The sequence below is a fragment of the Atractosteus spatula genome, chromosome 17, assembly GCF_055471065.1.
Source record: "Atractosteus spatula isolate fAtrSpa1 chromosome 17, fAtrSpa1.hap1, whole genome shotgun sequence".
NCBI classification, from domain to species: Eukaryota; Metazoa; Chordata; class Actinopteri; order Semionotiformes; family Lepisosteidae; genus Atractosteus; species Atractosteus spatula.
The window spans coordinates 5,920,598-5,942,967 of NC_142722.1; the positions used below are offsets into that span (position 1 = coordinate 5,920,598).

The 22,370-nt window shown below is 44.7% G+C and overlaps 1 protein-coding gene across 1 annotated transcript in view; it reads right to left on the reverse strand.

Moving 5' to 3' along the window:
• The window catches only part of pi4kab (phosphatidylinositol 4-kinase, catalytic, alpha b), a 45,154-nt gene that overhangs the window by 2,940 nt on the left and 19,844 nt on the right, over positions 1-22,370 (reverse strand). Inside the window, exons 23-50 of the mRNA XM_088935789.1 lie at positions 22,261-22,343; positions 22,069-22,139; positions 21,349-21,473; positions 21,053-21,134; positions 20,631-20,714; positions 19,623-19,712; positions 19,148-19,267; positions 15,802-15,894; positions 15,390-15,546; positions 14,728-14,855; positions 13,280-13,438; positions 12,784-12,935; positions 12,238-12,345; positions 11,975-12,102; positions 9,761-9,919; positions 9,483-9,562; positions 9,146-9,345; positions 8,498-8,588; positions 7,436-7,603; positions 6,595-6,648; positions 6,167-6,287; positions 5,736-5,865; positions 3,285-3,355; positions 2,683-2,755; positions 2,425-2,495; positions 2,004-2,113; positions 1,234-1,338; positions 11-136 (exon numbers count right to left, since the gene is read on the reverse strand). Coding sequence (XP_088791915.1) covers positions 11-136; positions 1,234-1,338; positions 2,004-2,113; positions 2,425-2,495; positions 2,683-2,755; positions 3,285-3,355; positions 5,736-5,865; positions 6,167-6,287; positions 6,595-6,648; positions 7,436-7,603; positions 8,498-8,588; positions 9,146-9,345; positions 9,483-9,562; positions 9,761-9,919; positions 11,975-12,102; positions 12,238-12,345; positions 12,784-12,935; positions 13,280-13,438; positions 14,728-14,855; positions 15,390-15,546; positions 15,802-15,894; positions 19,148-19,267; positions 19,623-19,712; positions 20,631-20,714; positions 21,053-21,134; positions 21,349-21,473; positions 22,069-22,139; positions 22,261-22,343 — 3,139 coding nt within the window. The remainder of the gene's footprint in view (positions 1-10; positions 137-1,233; positions 1,339-2,003; positions 2,114-2,424; positions 2,496-2,682; positions 2,756-3,284; positions 3,356-5,735; positions 5,866-6,166; positions 6,288-6,594; positions 6,649-7,435; positions 7,604-8,497; positions 8,589-9,145; positions 9,346-9,482; positions 9,563-9,760; positions 9,920-11,974; positions 12,103-12,237; positions 12,346-12,783; positions 12,936-13,279; positions 13,439-14,727; positions 14,856-15,389; positions 15,547-15,801; positions 15,895-19,147; positions 19,268-19,622; positions 19,713-20,630; positions 20,715-21,052; positions 21,135-21,348; positions 21,474-22,068; positions 22,140-22,260; positions 22,344-22,370) is intronic.

The window sequence follows — 22,370 nt, forward strand, 5'->3', positions numbered from 1 at the left end:
TTGTATTTACCTTCTGGAAAGCAAGCGTGGACTCGTCTCCATACTGGTTCCTGAAATAATCATACATTCCGAAATCCGTCTGTCTGCCCAGCTGATCCCGGGACTTGCAGTCTGGAATGCACTCAATCACGCCACACTGTTTCACGGGAGAAGAAAAAGAATGAGGCCATGTTAGTTATTTCATTTAACACACAATACTTTATGAGGGAAAGGAAAAAAAAAACACTGATACATTTATCTGCAGTGTAATATGCTGCTATATGCCCACCAGGCAAAACAAGTTTCTTTTTTTTTGTTTCATTTAATTAATAAAAGCCAACACACGAATTGCAGATTGTCTAAAGGGAAAGTTAGTAATTTACATTTCCATTAATTTTATATTCAATTCAATATTGTATCACAGAAGAAGGTGATTATCTACAGCTTGCATTCATAATGCCAGAAGGACAAAAATGTAATTACAAAACATCCTATCCACAAGCACAGTGTGAACCCACAAGACTCCAAAGTCTCTAGCCTGAAGTTTGGGCAGATAGAATGCAAATCCTGAAATGCATAATCAGGAATTTAACTATAATTAATAAAGTGAGAATTCTCCAACTCCGAGATGAGCAAAAGCAATAACTAAATACGTGAGTATAATATGCACAGTGTGTTTTGATCTTAAGTCTTTAATTTCATGGTTAGGAAAAGGATTATTGGAGGCCATTAGCTGATTCACTATGAAAGCTTAAGGAAAGGTACAATATATAACAGAACTGGACAGAAGATGTCACTATTAAAAGCAAACCTGATTCAGACACAATGGAGCTGCACATACAGAACGAGAAACTGCTAAAAAACACCTTCCCCCACTGTAAATACTGCAAGAACAGATGTTGAGTGCCGACTTTCCGCAGAGCAGATCATAGTCTTGGATCAAACATAAATACCAGAGTTTATAGAAAACGTTTTTCACCATATGTTGGAAATGAAACACTGGCTTAATTTTTATGTAAAAAAAGAGTAAAACAAACAGAACTTGCAGAGAAAGAGCATGTGGATTTTCTTGCCTGTATTTGTGACCCCTGACCCTGAACACATCAAAGACATTCCACACTGGGTGTTTCGTACATGTGCCCATTTGCACGTGGTAGTTTCACATCTTGCAGAAATTTCCCAGCACTCTTTCCATTACATCTCATCATGCTTCTACCACTCCTCTGGCTTTGCAAGACGAACGCTTTCACTCACCCCAGGGGCTGTAGCCACCACTCTGTAGGGGAACACAAACAGGTCCAAACCCACCAGCTGGAAGATGTTCTTGAACAACCCAATGATCTGCAGGGCTAACATGTCCTGCAAAGGGAAATGAAACAAAAGAAATGTAAAAGTAATGTAAGTTCATTTTCGTCCAGTAGAAGTCTCACGCCCAAGCACAAGCTGAACTCTCCAATCTAGCCAATGTGGGTTCAAGCTTGGGTTGTGTCACGAGTGACGATTCCTCCCAGAAAATCATGGTCACAGAGGGCGTATGGGACACTGGGATTAGTTGCCCAGGGCTCTTTCAGCTCCTGGTAACAGCTCCTGTTAGTTGGCCGGGGCTCTTTTGGTGCTGTGCTGTAGGTGAGATGCGCTGATCCTCCAGCAGAGGGGCTGTAGTGCCTGTGGCTTGTTAAGAAGCAAGAGACCCAATGGGCAGGTCCAAGAGGTCCACCCTCACTGCTTCACTCTCCCGTGTGCGGTTGCAGGGTTCAAAGACAGGAGCCAAAATGTGAAAAATGCATGGTTGGCGATTCCAAAACCAAGTGGGTATACCCAAAATAACTGTCCTTAAATAACCTGCACCTCCCTGCCTGCTGGTAAACTGTGCATTAACTGTCCACCGACAGCCCACGCACTGCAGCATGTCCATCAACAGGATAATCCAAGCGTGCTACATTTCATGGCACTTCATGGCACAGCTTATTTGTGGAAGCAAACAGTTTTAAGTCACACGTGCAGGAATCCTACCAGACTCATACCTGTCGGCAGTCATCACCAACTTTAAAGATGGCTGCCTGCCAGCAGATTCGCCGACTCCCTTCTCCAGTTTCATCAGCCTCGTCAATCGAGTCCGACCGGCAGCGCAGTCCTGGGTCAGAGGACAAAGGAACATTGCTTTCCCAGAATCTCAAAAGGTGGAAGCAAAGAAGGACTAGAGCACAGGCACCCGTGACAGTGATGCACGGCCATTCTACTTGCACAGCCTGAATTTTCAGCACCAGAGCTGGTCAAAACGGACATTCAATATTTCTGCATTGCTCACAGGTATTGACAAATGAGCTCATCAGTGAACAACCCCAGGTCAGTATTAAGGTTAAATATTGTGACGTTTGTGGTTTTGACAAATACACATTGGCCCACAATGTAACTTAGTTATAGGCACCGATGCCAATCGCCTACCTTCTTTCTCCAGCTCACTGACACCACAGCGCTTCACTTTGAACTTTGCGAGGTAAGGGGCTTTAGCAGCGCTGAAAGAGTACAAAAACAATATGTATGCACACTTATTGAGAGTATTTTGTTCTTCACATGCACAGCTTTAAATGCAATACAGCAGAAGCATCTACAGTCAGTGTCTTCTCTGAGGCCAGTGATGGTTTCACAGCCATCATGTCACAACGCAGAGCGCTCGGAGACAGTGGGGTAAGAGCTCCGTACCTCTGCATGGGAGTTCCAGACTTGTAGTCGATGTCTAAAACGATGGCTTCGGGATTGCTAGGCAAATAGCAGCCTGCGAAAACACAAGCCGGAGCGTTTCAATCCAAATTACGGTCTGTGCAATGCTTTCTAGACACCAGAGTACAACATTAAAGTTAATATTTTAATGGACTAGTCTGAACCACTGTTTTGCCACCCACTAATGCTGGACTACATCACTCGCCACTCACTAACACCAGAGTGACTAGTTCATAGTGAATTTCCAATGGGGGAAATCGGACCCTCCTGGCTAACAGGAAGCTGAACGGAGGTGAAGTCTGGAACTAGGGGCGAAGGGGGTGGAAATCTTTTTTACAATCCAAGGCAAAGAAAATGAAGAAATACATCAAAGATAGTAAAAATCATCCTTCTATGATCAGATTGGGAATGACACACAGATTTAGCTTTATCGCAGATTTTTGGATTCAGCTCCAGTTTAAAAGAATAAGCTGTTTAAATCACTAAGAGCAAGACTGTTGAACATTCTTAATGAGGACCATTTAGTAGTAAACTTGTGACATTTATGACACTATAGACACTATGTGATTTTAATAGGATGTTACCTGGCTGGACTTTAATCTCAGACAGAGCTTTTAGACAGGCTCTCTTTCTCTCCTCTCCTTTAGGGGAAGGCCTAGAAAAACAGAATTAAAAGTCAGAAATTAAGGTGTGTTACTCGGTAACTGGGCACAATTAAGTCGTTTCCAACATGATATAATTGTGCACCTTTTGCATGATTTTGACTTGCATCCCATTTGCTATTCCACAACAACAGCACAATGGTAAACTAAAGTACTTAAGCGAGATCAGGTGTACATTTCAATACATGTATATAAAGATATAACTCAAAGAAAAATCAGAGGGAGTAAAATTCAACAGCATTAGTGCTTTGTTGTTTGGTTTGAAGTTTTCCACAAGATTGCATCGCATCAACTCAAATTATTGCTCTAATGAGGCAAGTGGCGCTGTAATTACACCTGTGGGATTAAGTCAGGCAACTCAAAAGCATCTCTTTATCTGGCTTAATCAGGCCTGTCAAAACGGGTCTAATCACGGATCTGTAAACTGGTACCAGCATCTCTGCAGCTCACACGCACTGCTCTTCAAGGGGTTAGAAGACAATTGCTTAAAAGCACCTTGTCGGAGAAAAATTACCCAAAAAGTTCCAGGAAAAGAAAACAAATCTCTGACAGCCAGAGGCAGGGTTTTCTACCAATCCAAGTAACGGGTAACATTAAAAGAATGCATGAAATGTCTGGATAAAAAAAAAAGACATTAAAGTCATTTGTTTTGTTTTCACTCCATTTCCTGTACACCCCATGAAAGCAGGACTCATTTAAAATCCCACCCCAGACTGGGGTTAAACCCCACTCTCACTTGCGTTACTTTCTTTTTACACAAAAACAGAAAGAAGTGCTGCTGTATTGTGCGTATGCTCCCAACAATTGTTAAGTAACACAAAAAGGTTTTCATTGTTGAAATCCAATTTATACAAGCAGCAGGACTAAGAGGACTCACCAGGCCAGAAGCACAGATCCAGAGTTCATCAACTTTCTACCTACAGGTCTTTCACGCCCTGACAAGCCCTAAAGGGCTACTGTAGGAGTACAGGACTACTGCAGGAGACAATCCAAGTGCTAATTTAAGCTGACCTCTGGGCGATCTGATCTATCCTAGTGAACTCCTATAACACCAGGCACCAGGTTTAAGAAAATTTTCCAAACAGCCAAGCCGTCCTTCTGGTTTCAAACTATGTAGCGCCATCACAGAATCCGCCTTGATCGCTTGTGGGAGTGATGGCGCGCAGGTGTGGCCTTGAGACGAGCGCGGGCGAGCTCGTACCCTGTGTCCTCACTAGTGGCATGACTGTGGAGTACAACATTACTACCATGCATGACGAGGATGCACTGTAAAGGGTTTTGGCAATGGTACAGAGGATTACTGGATGTGATTTACCATCACTCGGTGAGATTCACAACATCCACCGTGGCAATAAAGCCCAGTCCATCATTCAGGGTCCCAACCATCCCAGCCAAAAAATCTGTCCTCCTCCCACGTTCTGGCAAGCGGTACCCCACTATTAAAGCACGGACCACCAGGCTTAAGAACAGCTTCTACCCTACTGCATCCATCCTCGACAGCTAAGTGCAACACCTCAGACTCGATGCACTATGCACATTTTGCACGGTCTACCATGTTTTTCTTTTCTCCACTACTGCATATTTATTATTCTCCGCAACATATTTATTGTTCTGGCTGTTATTAGTTCTCATGTTTGTGATGTATTGTCTACATTGGTGGTGGCTGCTGTACTGTGCATGTCCTGAGCAATCGGCGCCATTAAGAATTCCAGTGTACATAAGGCAATCAACTCCTCTACTACTGTGTCGTTACACAGTCATGCGTTCAGCCTCGGCCTTGAATGGAATGCTCTGTTATAGAAGACGCAGCTACCCGAGAAGGCCAAGTCTTTCTACCTTGGCACATAAGCAATCCTGTCAGGTAAATGGTTTTTATTCTATTTTCATTTAATTCAGTTTTGTATAATTCATAATAATAATTGCTTACACTTATATAGCGCTTTTCTGGACACTCCACTCAAAGCGCTTTACAGGTAATGGGGATCCCCTCCACCACCACCAGTGTGCAGCCCCACCTGGATGATGCGACAGCAGCCACAGAGCGCCAGAACGCTCCCCACACACCAGCTCTCAGTGGGGAGGAGAGCAGAGTGATGAAGCCAGTTCAGAGATGGGGATTTTTAGGAGGCCATGATTGGTAAGGGCCAATAGGAAATTTGGCCAGGATGCCAGGGTTACACCCCCACTCTTTTCGAGAAACGCCCTGGGATTTTTATATATACAGTAGGTAGGGCATAATAATAGATGTAAACACATATACACGTAGATGTATACAGGTTTCTCCAATGCACATCGGATCCCGTATTCCCCGCGTTGGACAAGGGCCTACTATATTGAATTTCCAATTTCACGGCAAGGAGTTCACTCCCGTACTTGATGATAGCGGAGACGTTGGTGATCTTGTTAAAGAAATCAAACTCCCTCTGGTAGAAGTCCTTGGCTGGGCCAGACAGGGATCCAGTGATCTCTTCCACCAGCTGCTCCAGCAGATCCCCAATGTCAGCTGCAGAGAAATGGGATAGGGGAAAAAAAAGGACATTTCAACAAACAACGCCAAAAAACAAACCCAGGGACGACAGCCTCATTCCTTTAAGCCCCATTAAAGTCCTCCATTCTTTCAGATCAGTTTGGCTTTTGTTTAGGCTTTTTGCTGTCTAGATAGGAACTTTTTTCTTAAGGCAAACTTGCTCATCTCTGAAGCAAGCAAATGATCAAAGCAATAACTAACCTTTTAATTTACATTAGGGTAAGAATAAAGGATTGTGCACTGCAGGGGAGCTGTGAGTGAGACGTTTCCAACGTACGGTCTTTCTGGTGCCCTTCCTCATCCAGGTAGATGTTGGTCTTCATGTTCCAGATGAACTGGTGGGCCAGGAGCTGGGATTTGGCTGCTGCCCACAGAATGTACTCCCTGATGTAGCCCATCTGCAGGAGCCACACAGAGAGATCAGACACGAAACACATTCGTCCGGTGCAAGAAGAAACACTCCTGTCTGCTGTTCCCTTTGGATCCATACGGATTCTTTCCTCGTTTTCCATTGGAAAGCGCAGGAGATCTTTAAAGGGCTTTTCTTAATTACCACCCGCACACTGAAATCCAATCCTTGCACATTTAAGCAAGTTTAAATCGCCAGTTTAAACATAAAAAATGAAGAGTAAATCAGCGTTCAAACAACATTAAAATGAATGAATCAGACTAAACACAAATCATTGTAAAATGTAGATTTTTCACCTTGTCATACCGGAGAGATTGGACAATTTGGGGAATGTAGAATAAAATAGCATCCTGTCAAAAAAAGAATTTGTTAATACAATTTCTCAAATAATGAGTAAACAAACTTCAAAACATCCATTGTCTTAAAGACTGCAACTATCCTCTGCCTTTTTATAATCATTACACCCAGGGATTAATTAAGAACAGACTAATTAGACTAAAAGTCCTAATTACTAACAATTAGTAACAGTGAACCACAGTGAGACATGACTAAATGAACCACTAATAACAATTTCTAATTAATTTAAATCACGACTAGAACCCTTTTTTACCTCAAAAATAAAAATAATTGTGAAGTGTGTGAGGGTCTCAAAATTGTTGATTAAATATTCTGGGAGCCAAAAATCTCCACGAAAGCTGTGAAATAAACCAAGAGTGGCTTCCTTATACACAGAATCTACACAATAAGTTGCCTGCACTGTGACTTACAATGTTTAACTTTTCAGTTGTGATTTCTTCTGGAATAAGCGTAGGTAACAGCAAATTTGCACTAAACAAATTGCATCCAAACGTCCATGTGCAGTTAAAGTGAAGAGGAAACTACCTGGAAGTGCACTAAAAGCTGAATATACGAGACACGTCTTTACCCAGAGGGTTGTAGGAGTGTGGAACAAGCTACCCAGCCCATACGCTGGCTTCTTTCAAGAAACAGCTAGATGAGATCCTAGGATGAATTAACATTTATCAAATGGGCTACATAGGCTGAATGGTCTCCTCTGGTTTGTGATCTGTCTTATGTTATCACATTTTGCTACACACCAGAGGTGAACATTGACTACAGTGAAATGCTGCCACCTACAGGTGGGAATGAGCGGAGCACTTTGACTCCGTACTGCGCAGTCAGCGGGTGTGGAGGGTACATGCTGGAGAAGTAGGACAGGCCAGTGGGGGGATCAGTGGGTGCCCAGCACAGAATGTGGCTCAGCTCAGGGGAATCGGCATCTATTGTGTGCCACGTCACCAGGTACTGCAAAAAGAAAACCGCAAATATTAAGCCTTTCACTATTTTATTGTGCGAATGATCTTGTCTAGATTTACTGCACAGTATGAACTGGGCTATAATGTATAAAGGCTTGATACTACAATTTTCAAGCAAAGCACCTTTTCAAGAAGCTCAAGACACTGGCAGCAGTTTTTCTTGAAGACTCCTCGTGCATGTAATATCAGATTACCACAATGGCCCTTAAAAGAGATTGAAAGCTTATGTCTATAACAGACACCTGCCTTTCCTGTTGTTTTGAGCTCAATAACTTAACTGTACAACACCGGAAAGCTGTGCTAGTCCAAAGAAGTTAAAGTCCCATCCTTGAAGCTGCTGACTCACTGAACTGCTCTGGGAGTTGTCAGTGTGTAAACGAACACAAGCAATTAAGGTAATTGGCTTGTAGATCTCCTGTTTGCACACAGAGATGACTAAACTGTGCACTGGGAACAAGTTCTTTTTTTTCCCCAGTAAACAAATAAAGTGGAGCCAAGAGCTTTTCTGTCATACAGATATTGTCGCAATGATCAAATAACCGTAAGCAACTTCCCTCAGGAACGCAAACAGAGAAAACAAACTCTTCCATCACATGATGGAAAACAGATTTAATGCCACTGTCCTAAACATGCAAAAAAGGGTAAATCTGCACTTTAGAAACAGAGACTACCCTGAGCTATACATCTCTTTTATACAAAGGGTAAGCAAGGAAAAATAACCTTGTCACACCTTGTTTATTCAGGAAAATACTGTAAGGAAGAGCCAGCAACATGCGATATGCCTGTTTCAGATAAGCCACTGAATAGAGTCAAGAAAGGTGAGCTGAATGTGACCAGCTGACTCTTGACCACTCTCTAAATGATGATTTATGGTCCATCTCACCTTTACAGCTTCTGGGACATCACTGACCGCTCCAGGGTCCAGGCGGACCAGACGGGTCACTTCAGTCACTATAGCTTCAGCGTTCTTAAACCTGCAAACAAAAACCACGACATTCCAGCATCAGAGCGCCAATCACAACATCTTAACATCCAGGCTAGCCTTCCTTCACTTAGCAAACAAAAGAGATTTAACACTAGGGAGCAGGATAATAAAGACACTTTTCCTGAAAGGGACCGTTTCTAAAAAGAGTACAACTAGTTTGCGGTTATGTTAGACTAGATTTCAGACACGAATCCCTTGCCCTGTTCAAAACAAAAGGCCATGAACACCAAAGCCCTTTAGATGACACTTTGTAATGATCACCAATTTTTACCACCGAGAAACTTGTGGATCAATGTGCACAACTGACAAGATGTATAGAATATCCAGTCTATAGAAATAAAATATCCAGGTAAAATGGGTCCTGGCGTGAGCGTGTGTGTCCGTGTTTGTCCGTGAGTGTCCTGTTCAGTATATACCCTGCCCGCTTGCCTGGATAGGCTCCTGAATCAGATGCCGTGCTCAGAAAATGGATGGATGGGAAATTTCCAGGTACACAAACAGGTGTTTGGAAACAGTACATCAGCTAGGGCCCTAGTGCCGTGTTACCTGGCGGGCAGCTGCAGTGCCAGGTAAGGCGAGATGCTCCAAGCCAGGTTGACATTGTCCTTCCACTGCTTCTCGCTCAGGCTGATGTACTTGGACCTCCAGTTGGCGATGCTGGTCTCCACTGACTGCTCTGTGGAGATGGCCAGCTCTTGGGTGGACAGGGGGTTGTACCACGTGGTGAGCCGCTCTATCTCGCTGGCCTGGAAGACACAGGTTGCAATGTTTCCTCTCCAGCACAAATCAAACCCCCTGAGCCAGGGGCAAAGCAAAGGGGCAGGAACAGCAGGCTGCTGTACTTGTCTACATGACAGAACAGTAGGGGCACCGTCAGTCTTACCAGTAAAGCCAGGAGTAATGTCCGGCGCTTCATGTAGTACTTGTGCAGCTGAGTTCCCCTATTGCTTTTCTTGGACAGTCCTATAATAAAAAAACAAGTTATGCAACTACCTAGGATGTCAAGAACATATCTGATCTTCACAGGCTATCAAAGACGGAATTGTGGAATCCATTCACAGTGGAATTATTTATCAGAACAGGTGGTTAATGGTTTTGTGGATAAGCCTGAGTGACAGCGTGCACAGTGCCATTACATGACTAATACAGATCTGCATTGACCTGATTTCTTGGAGATGGTGGACATGCCGCTGGACAGCGGGTACGTGTTGATCCAGCCCTGCGTGGTCTGCTGCCGGGAGCCGACAGCAACGTCGAGATTGTTCCTGGAATCCGTGACCGTCATCACGGACAGGCTGTTCACGGAGGGGTCCTGATTGTCTGCGGGCAGAAGGGGGAGCTCAAGTCAACATCCTCGGGCATGGAGCGCAAGTGGACCCCTGGGGCTGGGGCAATGGGGACCACCTGAAACCTGCTTCTTAAGCAGGGAGCTAAACACATGGCGAGACCCAAGGCCTGCTCTCAGGTATAGATCTGGTTAGAAAAACACATAACCTAAACAGATTCAGTCTGTTTTGAGGACACAATCCAGTCTCACGTGATTAAGCAACATCTCTAAAGCCTAAAAAAGCCTCATTAATGGGCATTACCAATCATACCTTACACTCAGCCATGAATGGGCAACAAGCAAGCAGCCCACTCAAACTGCACCCCACTACGGCAAGCAGAATGTTAAATCAGAGAGATTAAAGTAGCAGAAATGAGGAAAAAGAGAAAGAACTATTTTTAGATTTGCATTAGGAAAGGGACAAATCTCTTCCCAGACAAAAATCAGACTATTCTTCCCGACACTGGTATTTAGAAGTCAGATTCCTGCAACTGTGGCTGTTGCACTAAGACCTACAGATGCAGCCAGGCCTTAGAGTTTGGAGCAGAGTGACTGCAGTGGGAGTGATGTTTTAGCTGTCATTCTGTGTAGCTGGTATGTAACGTGCACAGCATATAACAGCAAACTGCTGCTTAAATGTCAGGATGGGGGTGGATTTAAAGGTTAGATTGACACAATCCTATCACTGTAAAAATTTAATTTCTCGTATATTTCGATTAATGGCTAAAACACAAATGTATGTAGTGGGTCTCCTTCTGCTTGTAAAAAGTACTTTGGGATCCTTCGGAGTGAAAATGTAAATAAAAGAACTTAATTATAATTATATAGAGCCATAGATTTATTGGTCTCATTTAAGCCCATGATTCAATTAGCTATTAATTCAAGCTTTATTGTCCCATTGGGGAAATTTGTTTTACAGCACAATTCCAACATAACACAATGACAGGCAAAGGTTTATCAAGAAGTCAGTGCAAAGGTGAAACAGCAAGATAAGAGAAAAGATGCACTGTTATGATACATTGTTTGAAAGAGGTACTGCAGTGGGGATGAACGACTTCCTGTGTCTTATTAGTATTACACCTGGGGACACAGAGGTGTCTCCCAGATGGGAGAAGTGTGAACTCTTGGTGGAGGGTGTGGAGACTTAATCCAAAACACTTTTTTGCTTTGCCACCCTCTGTAGGGGATATTTAAGGTAATTTGATTAGCCCCAATTAATTTGCTGCATATTTTGACTTGTTTGTCCAGCCTATTACAATCAATGGTACTGATGATAGTGTGCTATGTTAAGATACTTTCAATGAAAGACTTGCAGAAAAATGTTTGGATGGTTCTGTCTAGATTGAAATAGCGTAGCTTCCTTAGAAAAAAGAGTCTGCTTTTATTTTTTATAAATGGCGTCACGGCATTTGTCCCAACTCAGGTTTTTGTCTATGACCAGTCCCAGGTTCTTGTAGTTACTGACAATTTCTACGGTCTGACCATTATTCACAATAGGTTGGAGGGGTGTTGCATTTTTCCTGAAACCAATGACGAGTTCTCTATGCAGTTAAATGTTTTAAAAATAAAAGAGCTGGTCATATTGAGTAAAGCCATTTAGAACAGGTCCATGATGGTTTTCTGGGTCCCTTAATAAACTGCCCAGGGCTGTGTATTGGCATCCAAACAAGTTACATGGGCCAAACAGCCTCCTCTCAGGAGTTTCACACTGTCCTGCATTCACGTCTTTGAGAGGTTCTTGCATTAGACTTCAGTTATGGAAAGGAGGAGAGCTCTGAATGTGATATAAATACCCACATTAACGCACGAGCCGGGGACACATGCTCAAATCCCTTAGTAAAAATTTGCATTTTTAAAAATAATCGGATGTGACTTTTAAGATGCCTCAAAAGGCTCTGAAAATGACTTCACCGCGAGGTTACCCACCAGCGCAGGTCTGTTTTATGCAAAGATCCAAGCTGACCCTTAAAAGTGCCGACATCGGCCACTGTGCAAAATCCGATGAACTAATGGAGCACAGCTGGGAACATGGCACTGAGGGAGCTCACCAGGCGGCACCAGCTGGCTGGCAGCAAGGTACTTCTTGTCCGACAGCATGCTGGCGTAGAACTTGATCATTATACTGATGTCCTCACGGAGGCGCTTCTCCCCCTGGGTGGGGAACTTCGGAGCGATACTGCAGGGACACAAGAAGGAGAAAAAAGCCCAGATGAAATCCAGGGCTTAAAACATCTGGCACTGCAGGAACGCAAGTGTGAGAGCTACAGAAACCAGGGGCCAGCTCCGCCTCCTTCCTCTCTCCGCGCTTTACCTGAAGTAATCGAAGACGGTGGAGTAGATCTTCTCTCGCAGCACGTTGCGGATGGTGGCGTTGGTGACGACGTCGGCGTGAAGCAGCGCGAGGCCAAGGGTCAGCAGCCTGAGGAGGGACGAGGAAGTCAGTCAGAGGGCTTAAACGACTAAAGAGATTATGAAAATAAACTTTATTTTATATAGTGCCTTTAAAGGTGGCTTCTCAAAGCGCTTTACAGAACGACAACAATAAAGAAAAAGAATACTCAAGATAAAACACAATTTCAAAACACAGAGGAGACCATGGATGGTGGTACTAAGAAAAGTAGAAGCAGAGGGGTAAAGAATGGAACCAGTTCAGTAAAGGCAAAAGAAGGTTTTGAGTCTGGATTGGAAGTTTAGAGAAGGTGACTCTCTGATATCCTTGGGTTCCAGAGATTGGGGGCATTTCCTTGCCCCCCCCCCCCCCCCCAAATCTGGCTGGTGTCAATTCCACAAGCGGTTCTGCCTCGCACTAGCAAAACGGCCGGTTGTCTGGCGTGAAAGAAAGACACAGCAGAGGCACCTGAATCTGGGTCCGATGGCGGCGACGTGGCGGTTCAGGCTGCACTTGGAGCCGCCGACATTCAGAGACAGGGACCTCTGCAGCAGGCTGGCGAAGATCTCCACCTGGTCCGCACTGCAGTACTTGGCGATCTCGAACCGCTGCACCAGAAACTGAGGGACGCAAAACCGCGTTCAGCACCAAATCGCCTTTAAGTGCTAAAAATTTAAGAAAGGCTAAAAAAATGCCTTTTCATACCAAACAAAATCCAACTTCTTTAGGAGAAGTTCATACAAAACGTCTCAAATAAACTATAATCGACTAAAGCCTAAAGAGACATTCAAGAATATGCAACAGATCGGCTATTAAGCATGAAACCTATTTTTTTTACTTAAGCTTTTTTTAACTTTTAAGTATTGTTGCCAAGAAGTGGCTTTCACTGTTTTACTGACGCAAATATGAAAAACATCAAAACATCATGCCAAGGTTTTTATCCCAGAAGTCCTTGCATGCGCACCTCGATCCAGATGTAATGTGGCGTGACATCAGGGGGGCGGGGAATGGGCTGGCTCTCCTCGGACGCGGCCAGCGGGTCGGCCTCCTTCTGCATCTCGGAGAACAGGCCCATCTTCAGCTCCACCGTCATGTGCCACGCCCCCGCCATCTCCCGCATGAACTAGCGCCAGAAAGACCGCACCATCAACAAAAACAGCTACATCAACTACGTAAGCTGCCCTAGTAAAGCATACTAGGTGTCTGCCTGTTCTGCACCAAATTGAACTGACTGGTAACAAACACCTCAATCTTTAGTCTTGAAGAACCGATTATGAGGCTGACTTATCCCTCCCATTTGAAATGAGACCAGGTGACCTTGTGCTCTATGGATGGATATGCAGCCATTTACTTGGGCACTGAAGACAAAAGCTGATTGTCACAGGAAAAGCATTAATGGATGTCAGGCTTCGAAAGTCCTGCCAGCAGAAAAGGGCTATGAGCACTGCAGTTCCGGCAGGCCAGAAGCACAGATGCAGAGTTGAGTGAAAAGACATGAAACTGCAGAGTGGAGGTGGACTCTAGAGATATCCCAAAGAGCCAGGCGCAAATTCACAATCACATTCAAGCTCCATACTCTACAAAGCTTTCTTTTTACCGTACGTCAATGGGAAAAAAAATGCTGTATCACCAAACATAAACATTTATTTTTGTACAGCAATTAAAAAACTTGGAGTTTTTGGACCAAAGGTAGCTTTCCTACAATTCAATACAGGGAGGAGGCTCTGTGGCTAAGGATCTGCGCCTGTTGCTGGAAGGTTGCCAGGTTCAAATCCCGCGGTTGGCAGAGGAATCCTACTCCGTTGGGCCCCTGAGCAAGGCCCTTAACCTCAACTGCTCCAGGGACGCCGTATAAATGGCTGACCCTGCGCTGCAACCCCAAGCTTCTCTCTGTCTGTGTCTCATGGAGAGCAAGTTGGGGTATGTGAAAAGACAAATTCCTAATACAAGAAATTGTGGCCAATAAAGTGATCTTATCTTAATAAAAAAAAGGTGTCGTGCTTCAGATGACACATTAAAGCAAGGTCCTGACTCCCTGCAGTTGTTTCTTTAAAGAGTAGGGGTGTTACCCCAGTGTCCTGGACAAATTTCCCCCTGGCCTTTACCAGTCATGGCCTCCTAATAATCCCCATCTCTGAACTGGCTTCATCACTCTGCTCTCCTCCCCACTGAGAGCTGGTGTGTGGGGAGCAGACTGGCGCATCATCCAGGTGGGGGCTACACACCGGTGGTGGTGGAGGGGGAGTCCCTAGTACCTGTAAAGGGCTTTGATTGGAGTTTCCAGAAAATAACTAAGTTATTATCAATAATTATTAAGATGGTAACTACTTTTTTTTACAATTTTTTTTTTCTTGCTTAAGAACAAAAACCCGAGCCCTAGCGTGTTCAGGAGCGTCCTCGGTGCAGCCGTACCGGGACCTCCACTCCGTTCTGGGCTGCCAGGAACCACTCCCAGCAGGCGATGGCGGCCTCCATGCCGTGCTCCGTGAACATCTTGAGAGGGGCCCAGCACAGGTGGTGCAGGAGCTGCGGATCACAGTCTGTGGGAGAGACAGCGGGAAGAGATCAGGACCTGTGCCCACGGCACACGCAGTCACCAAGACGGGAAAAACCACTGCAAATTCAAAGGCGGAGCGGTGGCCAGGGAGCTGGACTCGAGACTGAAGAGGTGGGGGTTCACGTCCCAGCAGAGACAGTGCTGTGCACGGTGCTTCACCCACATTGCTCTAGCAAAACACCCAGCTTGTGTCTGCCGTGCATCAGTGGGTACCCGTGTAACTCACTACGGATAAAAACCATCAGCAAAATACAATTTGTAAAACAAAAGAACTGAAATATCAGACCGATTTTAAACTGAGCTTGGGTAATAACAGTCACGTTATGCAATCCATTTGTGTTACTCTGGACTGCAGCATTGAATAACCCAGAGAAACAACTGCGCATACAAAAGCATCCGAGAGGTTTTGATCGCCTTGCAGCTTTTTCAGTCCGAGGATAATGTTGTTGAGCTTCCCACAGTGCATTACAGTATGATGTAACATCCACCTCCTGCCGAGCCCCTGCCAGTCCAGTACCTTTCGAGCTGATGAGCAGGGCTGTCAGCTTGAACATGGCCTGAGTGTACGCTTCGGGCTGCGCGGCGTCCAGGGCGTCGCTCATCTGCTTGATCACCAGCTTGTTGAGATCAGAGGTGCTGTGTGTGGCTTCGGAGAACTGGATCATCCCCGAGACCTGCGCCCAGAGAATGACCGAGTGAGGCAGAGGGAGTGAAAGCTCCACACAGCTTCCCGAACCTGAAACAGCCCCACGCCGACCAGAGAGCTTTCCTACAGGCAGAAGCCTGAGAGAAACAACTGCTGCGAACGTTAAGGCCTGACTTGCTTCAGACACGTTGTTTAAATATAAATGTTTAAGTTTGGAGGGGGGGGGGGGCCGCACAATTCTGACGCTTCTATAATGCTCTTGAAGAGAAGCCGCTTCTCTTACCTCTCCGGCGTAGCGATTCCGAAGGTTCAGGGACGCCATGAAGTTGGAATAATCTTTCTTGACGCAGGCCGGCCTTTCGGTTAACTGGGTCGTCTGCAGGATAAGCCAAAAAAGAAGATACTTAGATCAATAACGTAGATGCATTCCCATAACCTGATGAACACAGATCCTCTTCGGAGTGTTTTTGAACCCTGAAGATTTAGCAACATGTTTGTTTCTTCCACAGATATTTGCATATTTTTTAAAAGCTGCTGAGCAGTTCAAGACTAAAATAATGAATGAAGCCTTCCTGGTCTCTATTACTTACCTGGAATGATGCACAGACCTAGCCTCAGACTACCACTAGGTGCTCCAGACAGTACCTCACTGTGCCAGCACATAGCCTCTAGACTGTTTTTTCAATTGTTTATGGATAATTCTAAGATCAGTTCATACCCAGGTATGGGGCAAGAGTGATGCTATAATGACTTACTGAAACAGTACTTTACTATCTATGCTTGCCATAATGTACAATGTTATATCTCACAATAAAAGCTCCTGACTAAACTGGATACCTTTCAAGCTTCATGCACTTTTCAGGGTTAGCCTCAATGAATCAAATATAAGACAGGGCCTTCTCCTGTTATGCCCCCAAGCTCTGGAACTCTCTCCAAGGATATCAGAGTCACCTTCTCTAAACTCCTTCAAGTGTGAAGGAGTTCAAATCCAGACTCAAAACCCTCTTCTTCAGAAAAGCCTTTACTAAACTGGTTCTATTCTTCACCCCTCTGCTTTTCTTAGTACCACCATCCACGGTCTCCTCTATATATATTGTAGTTGAGTCCTGTCTTGTGTATTCTCCCTATTTATTGTTATACTCTTCTTATTTATTGTTATTGTCATCCTGTAAAGCGCTTTGATAAACCACCTTTAAAGGCACTATATAAAATAAAGTTTTTTATTATTATTATTATAAGACAAGGTCATTGCAAACTGTCGTAACACTTTCTTGTTCTGATGTGCCAGAATAACCTTTGGATGCATCCACAAAGGTTAAACAAGTCAGCGGATGACTTAAGGAAGTTAACTAGTTAACTAGGGCCCAATCTGTTGTAATCTGTAATCTGTTCATCAAACACTGAAAAATACTATAAACAGCAAATGAAATAACTATCAAACCTGAAGTAGCTTTCCAGTTCACTCAAATCAAAGCTATGGCAGTCTTTCCAATGCTATTCCACTGACTTCTGAAATGTCCGCAAAGATAGACATCCAGTGCTAAACTTCCAAAGTATACATTTTGTAAAGATGTCCTGTCAAAAGGAAGCCGTTGTGTGAAAAAAGCAACAGGCACCAGCCCATTTCAGGTACCTTATGTAGAAAACACTTGATTTTCTATCCCAGAAGACATTATTTTCTCTCTGTTATTGCTAAGCAGACTAAGAGATGTCTGCGAGGACGGCTGGCTCTTTCAAGGACTGAGACCCCTGGCGTGTACAGTACTCACACACCCCGCCACTGAGACACGCTGAAGCGAAAAGCAAAAACAGAGGTGATGTGTATGAAGACCGCTAAACACGGCACGTTGTCGGGGATGACAGGACGCGTGGCAGCCATGGTGTGGGTTAGACAAACCTGAAGGAAAGCTGGCTGGTGGAGGGGTACACACATGGCAGGGCAGGGGCAACAGGCGAGATGCACATGGAGGCGACAGGAACACAGTCACATCATCAAGGCAGTCAACAATGGGGAAATGGAACAAAACAGCATGAAGCAGCATCAAGGATGAATACACATGCAAACCCACTGCAATCACAGGGAAAAAGGCAGCATGGCAGCGGTCGCACGGACAGACACAGTGACCCTGTTCCCCCAGGATGTTCAGTTCAATTCCTGCCCACTGTAGGCATACAGGCTCACTGTAATCCGAGTTCCGCGCAGCCTCATTGATAACTTCAGAATTGACTATATTTATCCGTTTCCAAAACAGATCTCGCAAGTGGCTTTTTTCTGTAAAATGTTTCGACTCCTCAATATTAGACTTGCAAGTTTATCTCCCATTTCAAGATAAAGAACTACAGAACCCAGGTCTTCGATGTCGCTTAATTTGTTATAATTAATGCACCCAGCAATATAGAAATTTATTTTTGTTAGTATCTAATGTAATTAATACCTACCTGTAACACCTAGTCTCTATCAGAATCTTTATTTCAACATTTTGCCTTATTTAAACAATTCTGAGCCTTTCGATTGGGACAGGATAATATCTTTCGTTGAAGCAAAGCCAGGAAAGCTTGTTGGCTTTGATTTAACTGCACGCTAAGTGGGCTGGGTGAGATCTAAGGTGGTCGGGTAAGCAGGTAAATTTGGGGATATGAGGTGGCAAGGAAGCCATCAGTCAAACTTGACACATTTTCCAGGTTTTACGCTGAAATACCCAGTTCCCTTCACCAGCGCATACAGTTCACAGAGGGGGAAAAAAAAAGAAAATACCCAGGAAGAAGACAAAAACCAAAACGCTTTATCGTGGGAAAGACTTGCGCCCTGCTGTGCATGCAACCCCAGAGATCTGGCCAGATGCACTCTGTTGTGTGCACATAGGAAACGCAGCTGCAACTGAACCTTGAGCCCTCTCACTGGGCAGCACTCAGACTGACCCAGGTACCAGTAAGAACATCGAGCCCAGTGGCTCCACCAGTAAAGGCACTTGCCCGAGCCCCATGTTGCGGGTTCGAGTCTGGATTCCCCAAGCAGCAGCGCACAATTGGCTGATAAAGGATAAAGAGCAACGTTCTCAGCTCTCAGCAACACAGGGCCCCCTGCAGGCTCCTGGGAGCTGTCAGCGAAGGACAAGCGCCCCCTACAGTCAGAGCTGAGCAAGTTACGGCTGCAGTTGTAAGGGTGATATGAGTGTTTTTCACTCAATAATTCACTGAACAGGTTTAGGGCAATATCTTAAACTAGCATTATTCTCAGTATAGAATAACCTAGTTCCAGTCAAAGTAGCTTTTTAGGGGAATTTACAACTTGTTAAGGCAGCTCTGATCACTGCAAAATACCAGTGCACATCAATGTTCATCAGGTGCAGAAAACATCTGCATAAAAAAGTAGTTTGTAAAAACTCATGTGTGCTCCTAAGTACAACAGTTGAAATATTTTAAAACAAACTATCAGATGGTGCAGGACACTTAACAGAAAACAAGCAAAAATATGCATGCGCACGCACACACACACACACACACACACACACACACACACACACACACACACACAAAAATATCTCAAATGGTAATGGTAATTCAGAGTGGAGCTGGCTACTGTAGTGGCAAATGTACAGTAAGGTCTCCTCCTCTCTTTCCTCACTCACCCCCAGGGTGGTACTTTGCCGGTTGTAGCCAGCAAAGTGTAGGATGCTCTCGGTCGCCATGGCCAGGCCGGTGTGCTGGGACAAGCCCGAGACCCAGTTCTGGTGTTTGTTCAGATATTCCTTAACACAATGTTCGAATATGTTAAAACAACTTCAACAACATAAAAGTGCAATTCTACAGCATGTCCACAAGGGGGAGGCATTTGCTTTCCTAACAAAGAATCCTGCATTCATAGGAAAGTTAAAAAGGTAATGAAATGATTTGTTAATGCAGTTGAGTCCTGAAGTGTATTTGAAATTGTAGCAAAACTATGTTACTTTTATACACAATCTTCCACCAATGCAACATGCTAACAAACGAGAAACAAAATAAAAAGACACGCATAGAGAGATAATAACTTTACACACTTTTCCCAATCTAACCTTAGCCCCACCAATATAAGTATCAAGGCTTAGTTTTCAGTCCTGCACGTACCTGAAGGTGTGACTTAGTGACAGAGGGTGCCCATTTCATTGCCTCTTTCAGAATCTCCCCACATCGAGCAGCAAAATCTTTCACGATACTCTAAACGAGAACCATGAAAACAGAAGTTGTAAAACCTAGAATTGTTCCAACTGTTCTAGAGCTCAAGTGACTGAATCTATGGAAAAAGCAGAAACAGCAAAAGCTCTGACAGAACTTTCAATTCAGAACCCCCCCACCACCACCAAATTACTGGTTCCTCCATCCCTCCAAGACTGCCAAAGGAAGGGAACCTGTGAGAGAGGGATCGCAGTGGAGCAGCAAACAGGACAGGATCCCGTGAGAGAGGGATCACAGTGGAGCAGCGAACAGGACAGGACAGGATCCCGTGAGGGAGGGATCGTAGAGGAGCAGCAAACAGGACAGGACAGGATCCTGTGAGGGGGGGCATCGCAGAGGAGCAGCAAACAGGACAGGATCCCGTGAGAGAGGGATCGTAGAGGAGCAGCGAACAGGACAGGACAGGATCCCGTGAGAGAGGGATCGTAGAGGAGCAGCGAACAGGACAGGACAGGATCCTGTGAGAGAGGGATCGTAGAGGAGCAGCGAACAGGACAGGACAGGATCCCATGAGAGAGGGATCGCAGAGGAGCAGCGAACAGGACAGGATCCTGTGAGAGAGGGATCCCTGAGGAGCAGCGAACAGGACAGGATCCTGTGAGAGAGGGATCCCTGAGGAGCAGCGAACAGGACAGGATCCTGTGAGAGAGGGATCCCTGAGGAGCAGCGAACAGGACAGGACGGGATCCTGTGAGGGAGGGATCCCTGAGGAGCAGCGAACAGGACAGGACGGGATCTTGTGAGGGAAGGACCGCAGAGGAGCGGTGAAGAGGACAGGATGGGATCCCATGAAGGATGGATCGCAGAGGAGCAGCAAAAAGCCCAGGATCCAGTGATATCAGAGGAGTTTCACAAAGACACAGCAATACCAAGCAGCAGCGACAGCAAAGCTGAACCCACCTCTCTGGCTTCATATGTGTCTGGAACGGTGATTCTGTATGGTGTGTCTGGAATGTCGTAATATGGCTGGTCCTTGTGTATGTCCTAGGAACACAAACAACACACATGGCCTGAAAGAGTTAGTCTGGTATTGAGAGTAACATACAAACACATGCAAATACATGTCAAAGAGATGACTTTGGGAGTCACATTTAAAGCAAATTCTCCAATACACTGCACAAATCAAATACTTACATAAATAGTTAATACATCTATTTGAATACTTTAATATTCTTCATTGAATCTGTTTTTTTCTACTCAATTATACGAAAGCTCACAATCTGATTTATATGCTTTGCCTGTTTTAGAAAAAAAAAAGACTAGGAACAATTTAAAAATCCTATTCTGCTTGATTGGAGATGGTCACAGAATTCAATTCGTACAGCGCTGAGGGACAGGGAGAGAGTCTGCAATATGTCCAGCATGGTTTTTAAAACTCTGCCACTCCACAGCAAGTGAGGGAACCTGAGGAGAGGAAAGGAGACACACATCTCAGTCAACGCGTCGAGGCGTGTAGAGGGTAAATATCCAATATAAGACAGGATTCTTATCATGTTTAGAGACTACAGATCCCCAGTGGGTGAGGAGAGAGAAAAGGCTTCTGAAACAAGCGGTCGGTGTGTTGCGGTCATACGGTCGCTTCTGCAGAGAGGGACGGCGCCGGCAGTGCCACACTCACGTCTCTGCCAGGCCCGAGAGGTACTTGTCTGCCACCCTGCGGATCCTCTTGTGGGTGTGGTTGAAATTGACCAACAGGAACTGAGCGTGCCTCTCCAGCTCCTCCTCGTGCTCCTTCGTCTTGGGCTGAAGAGAAAGAGCGACAGAGTGGTTACAGACAGCAGTTTCTGGAAAGCAAGTCTGGTTTTTATTTCGAGCTGCGTCAGCATGCGTAGGCTGCAAAGGAACAAGTTAAGGTTTATTTTGTGCTTAAAGAGAAGAAATTAAACAATTTTTCAGCCTTCAAACGTTGCGTTTCTTTTCTTCTCTTTTCAGCATGGAATAAACCTTTACTTGTTCCTTTGCAGTTTTTATTTTACTGTAAATCCTGACAGTGACAAATTTAGATTTGAAGAAATCTAAAAGAGTTCACTTTGTCTGTGCCTTTGAGAATGCTTGGATTGGGTGTCCTTGTGATTTCTCTATATAAGATTAAAAGGTTTTAGCACCATTAGTCTGTCAGTGCAGGACATTCCCTTAAAGCCCTGGAATATATCTAGTTATTCCTCTCTCGGCTGATTCTTGGGGTAGCAGTATTTTTCTAGTGCGTTTTGATCGCAGTTATACACTTTATTCCCCAATGAGAAAGACGAAGCAATAGCACCACCAACAACAAAGCGATAATGTTTTGTAACAGGGCACAATCATGTGTCCACAATGTTTCAAGATTAACGTGCAGTACCTTTTCAGCCATCATCTGGAGGAAAACCTCAAAGACCTTGTCGCCAACTGCTATCACACACTGCATCATCCCTGGCAATTGCAAATGGTTCCAATTAGAAATGGATCTGACTTTGCAAAAAATAAAAACAAAATGCAGGTTGCCCTCCTGTGAATAACAAAGCATTATTGCCACTATCCTGTATTCACCTACCTGACTTGTCTTTCTGAATGGCTTTGTCCTCGAAATATCGGAACATCACCTGGAAGCGATCCGGATCCATGGACCGCAGGACCCTGCGTGAGAGAGTGTGAAAGCTTCTT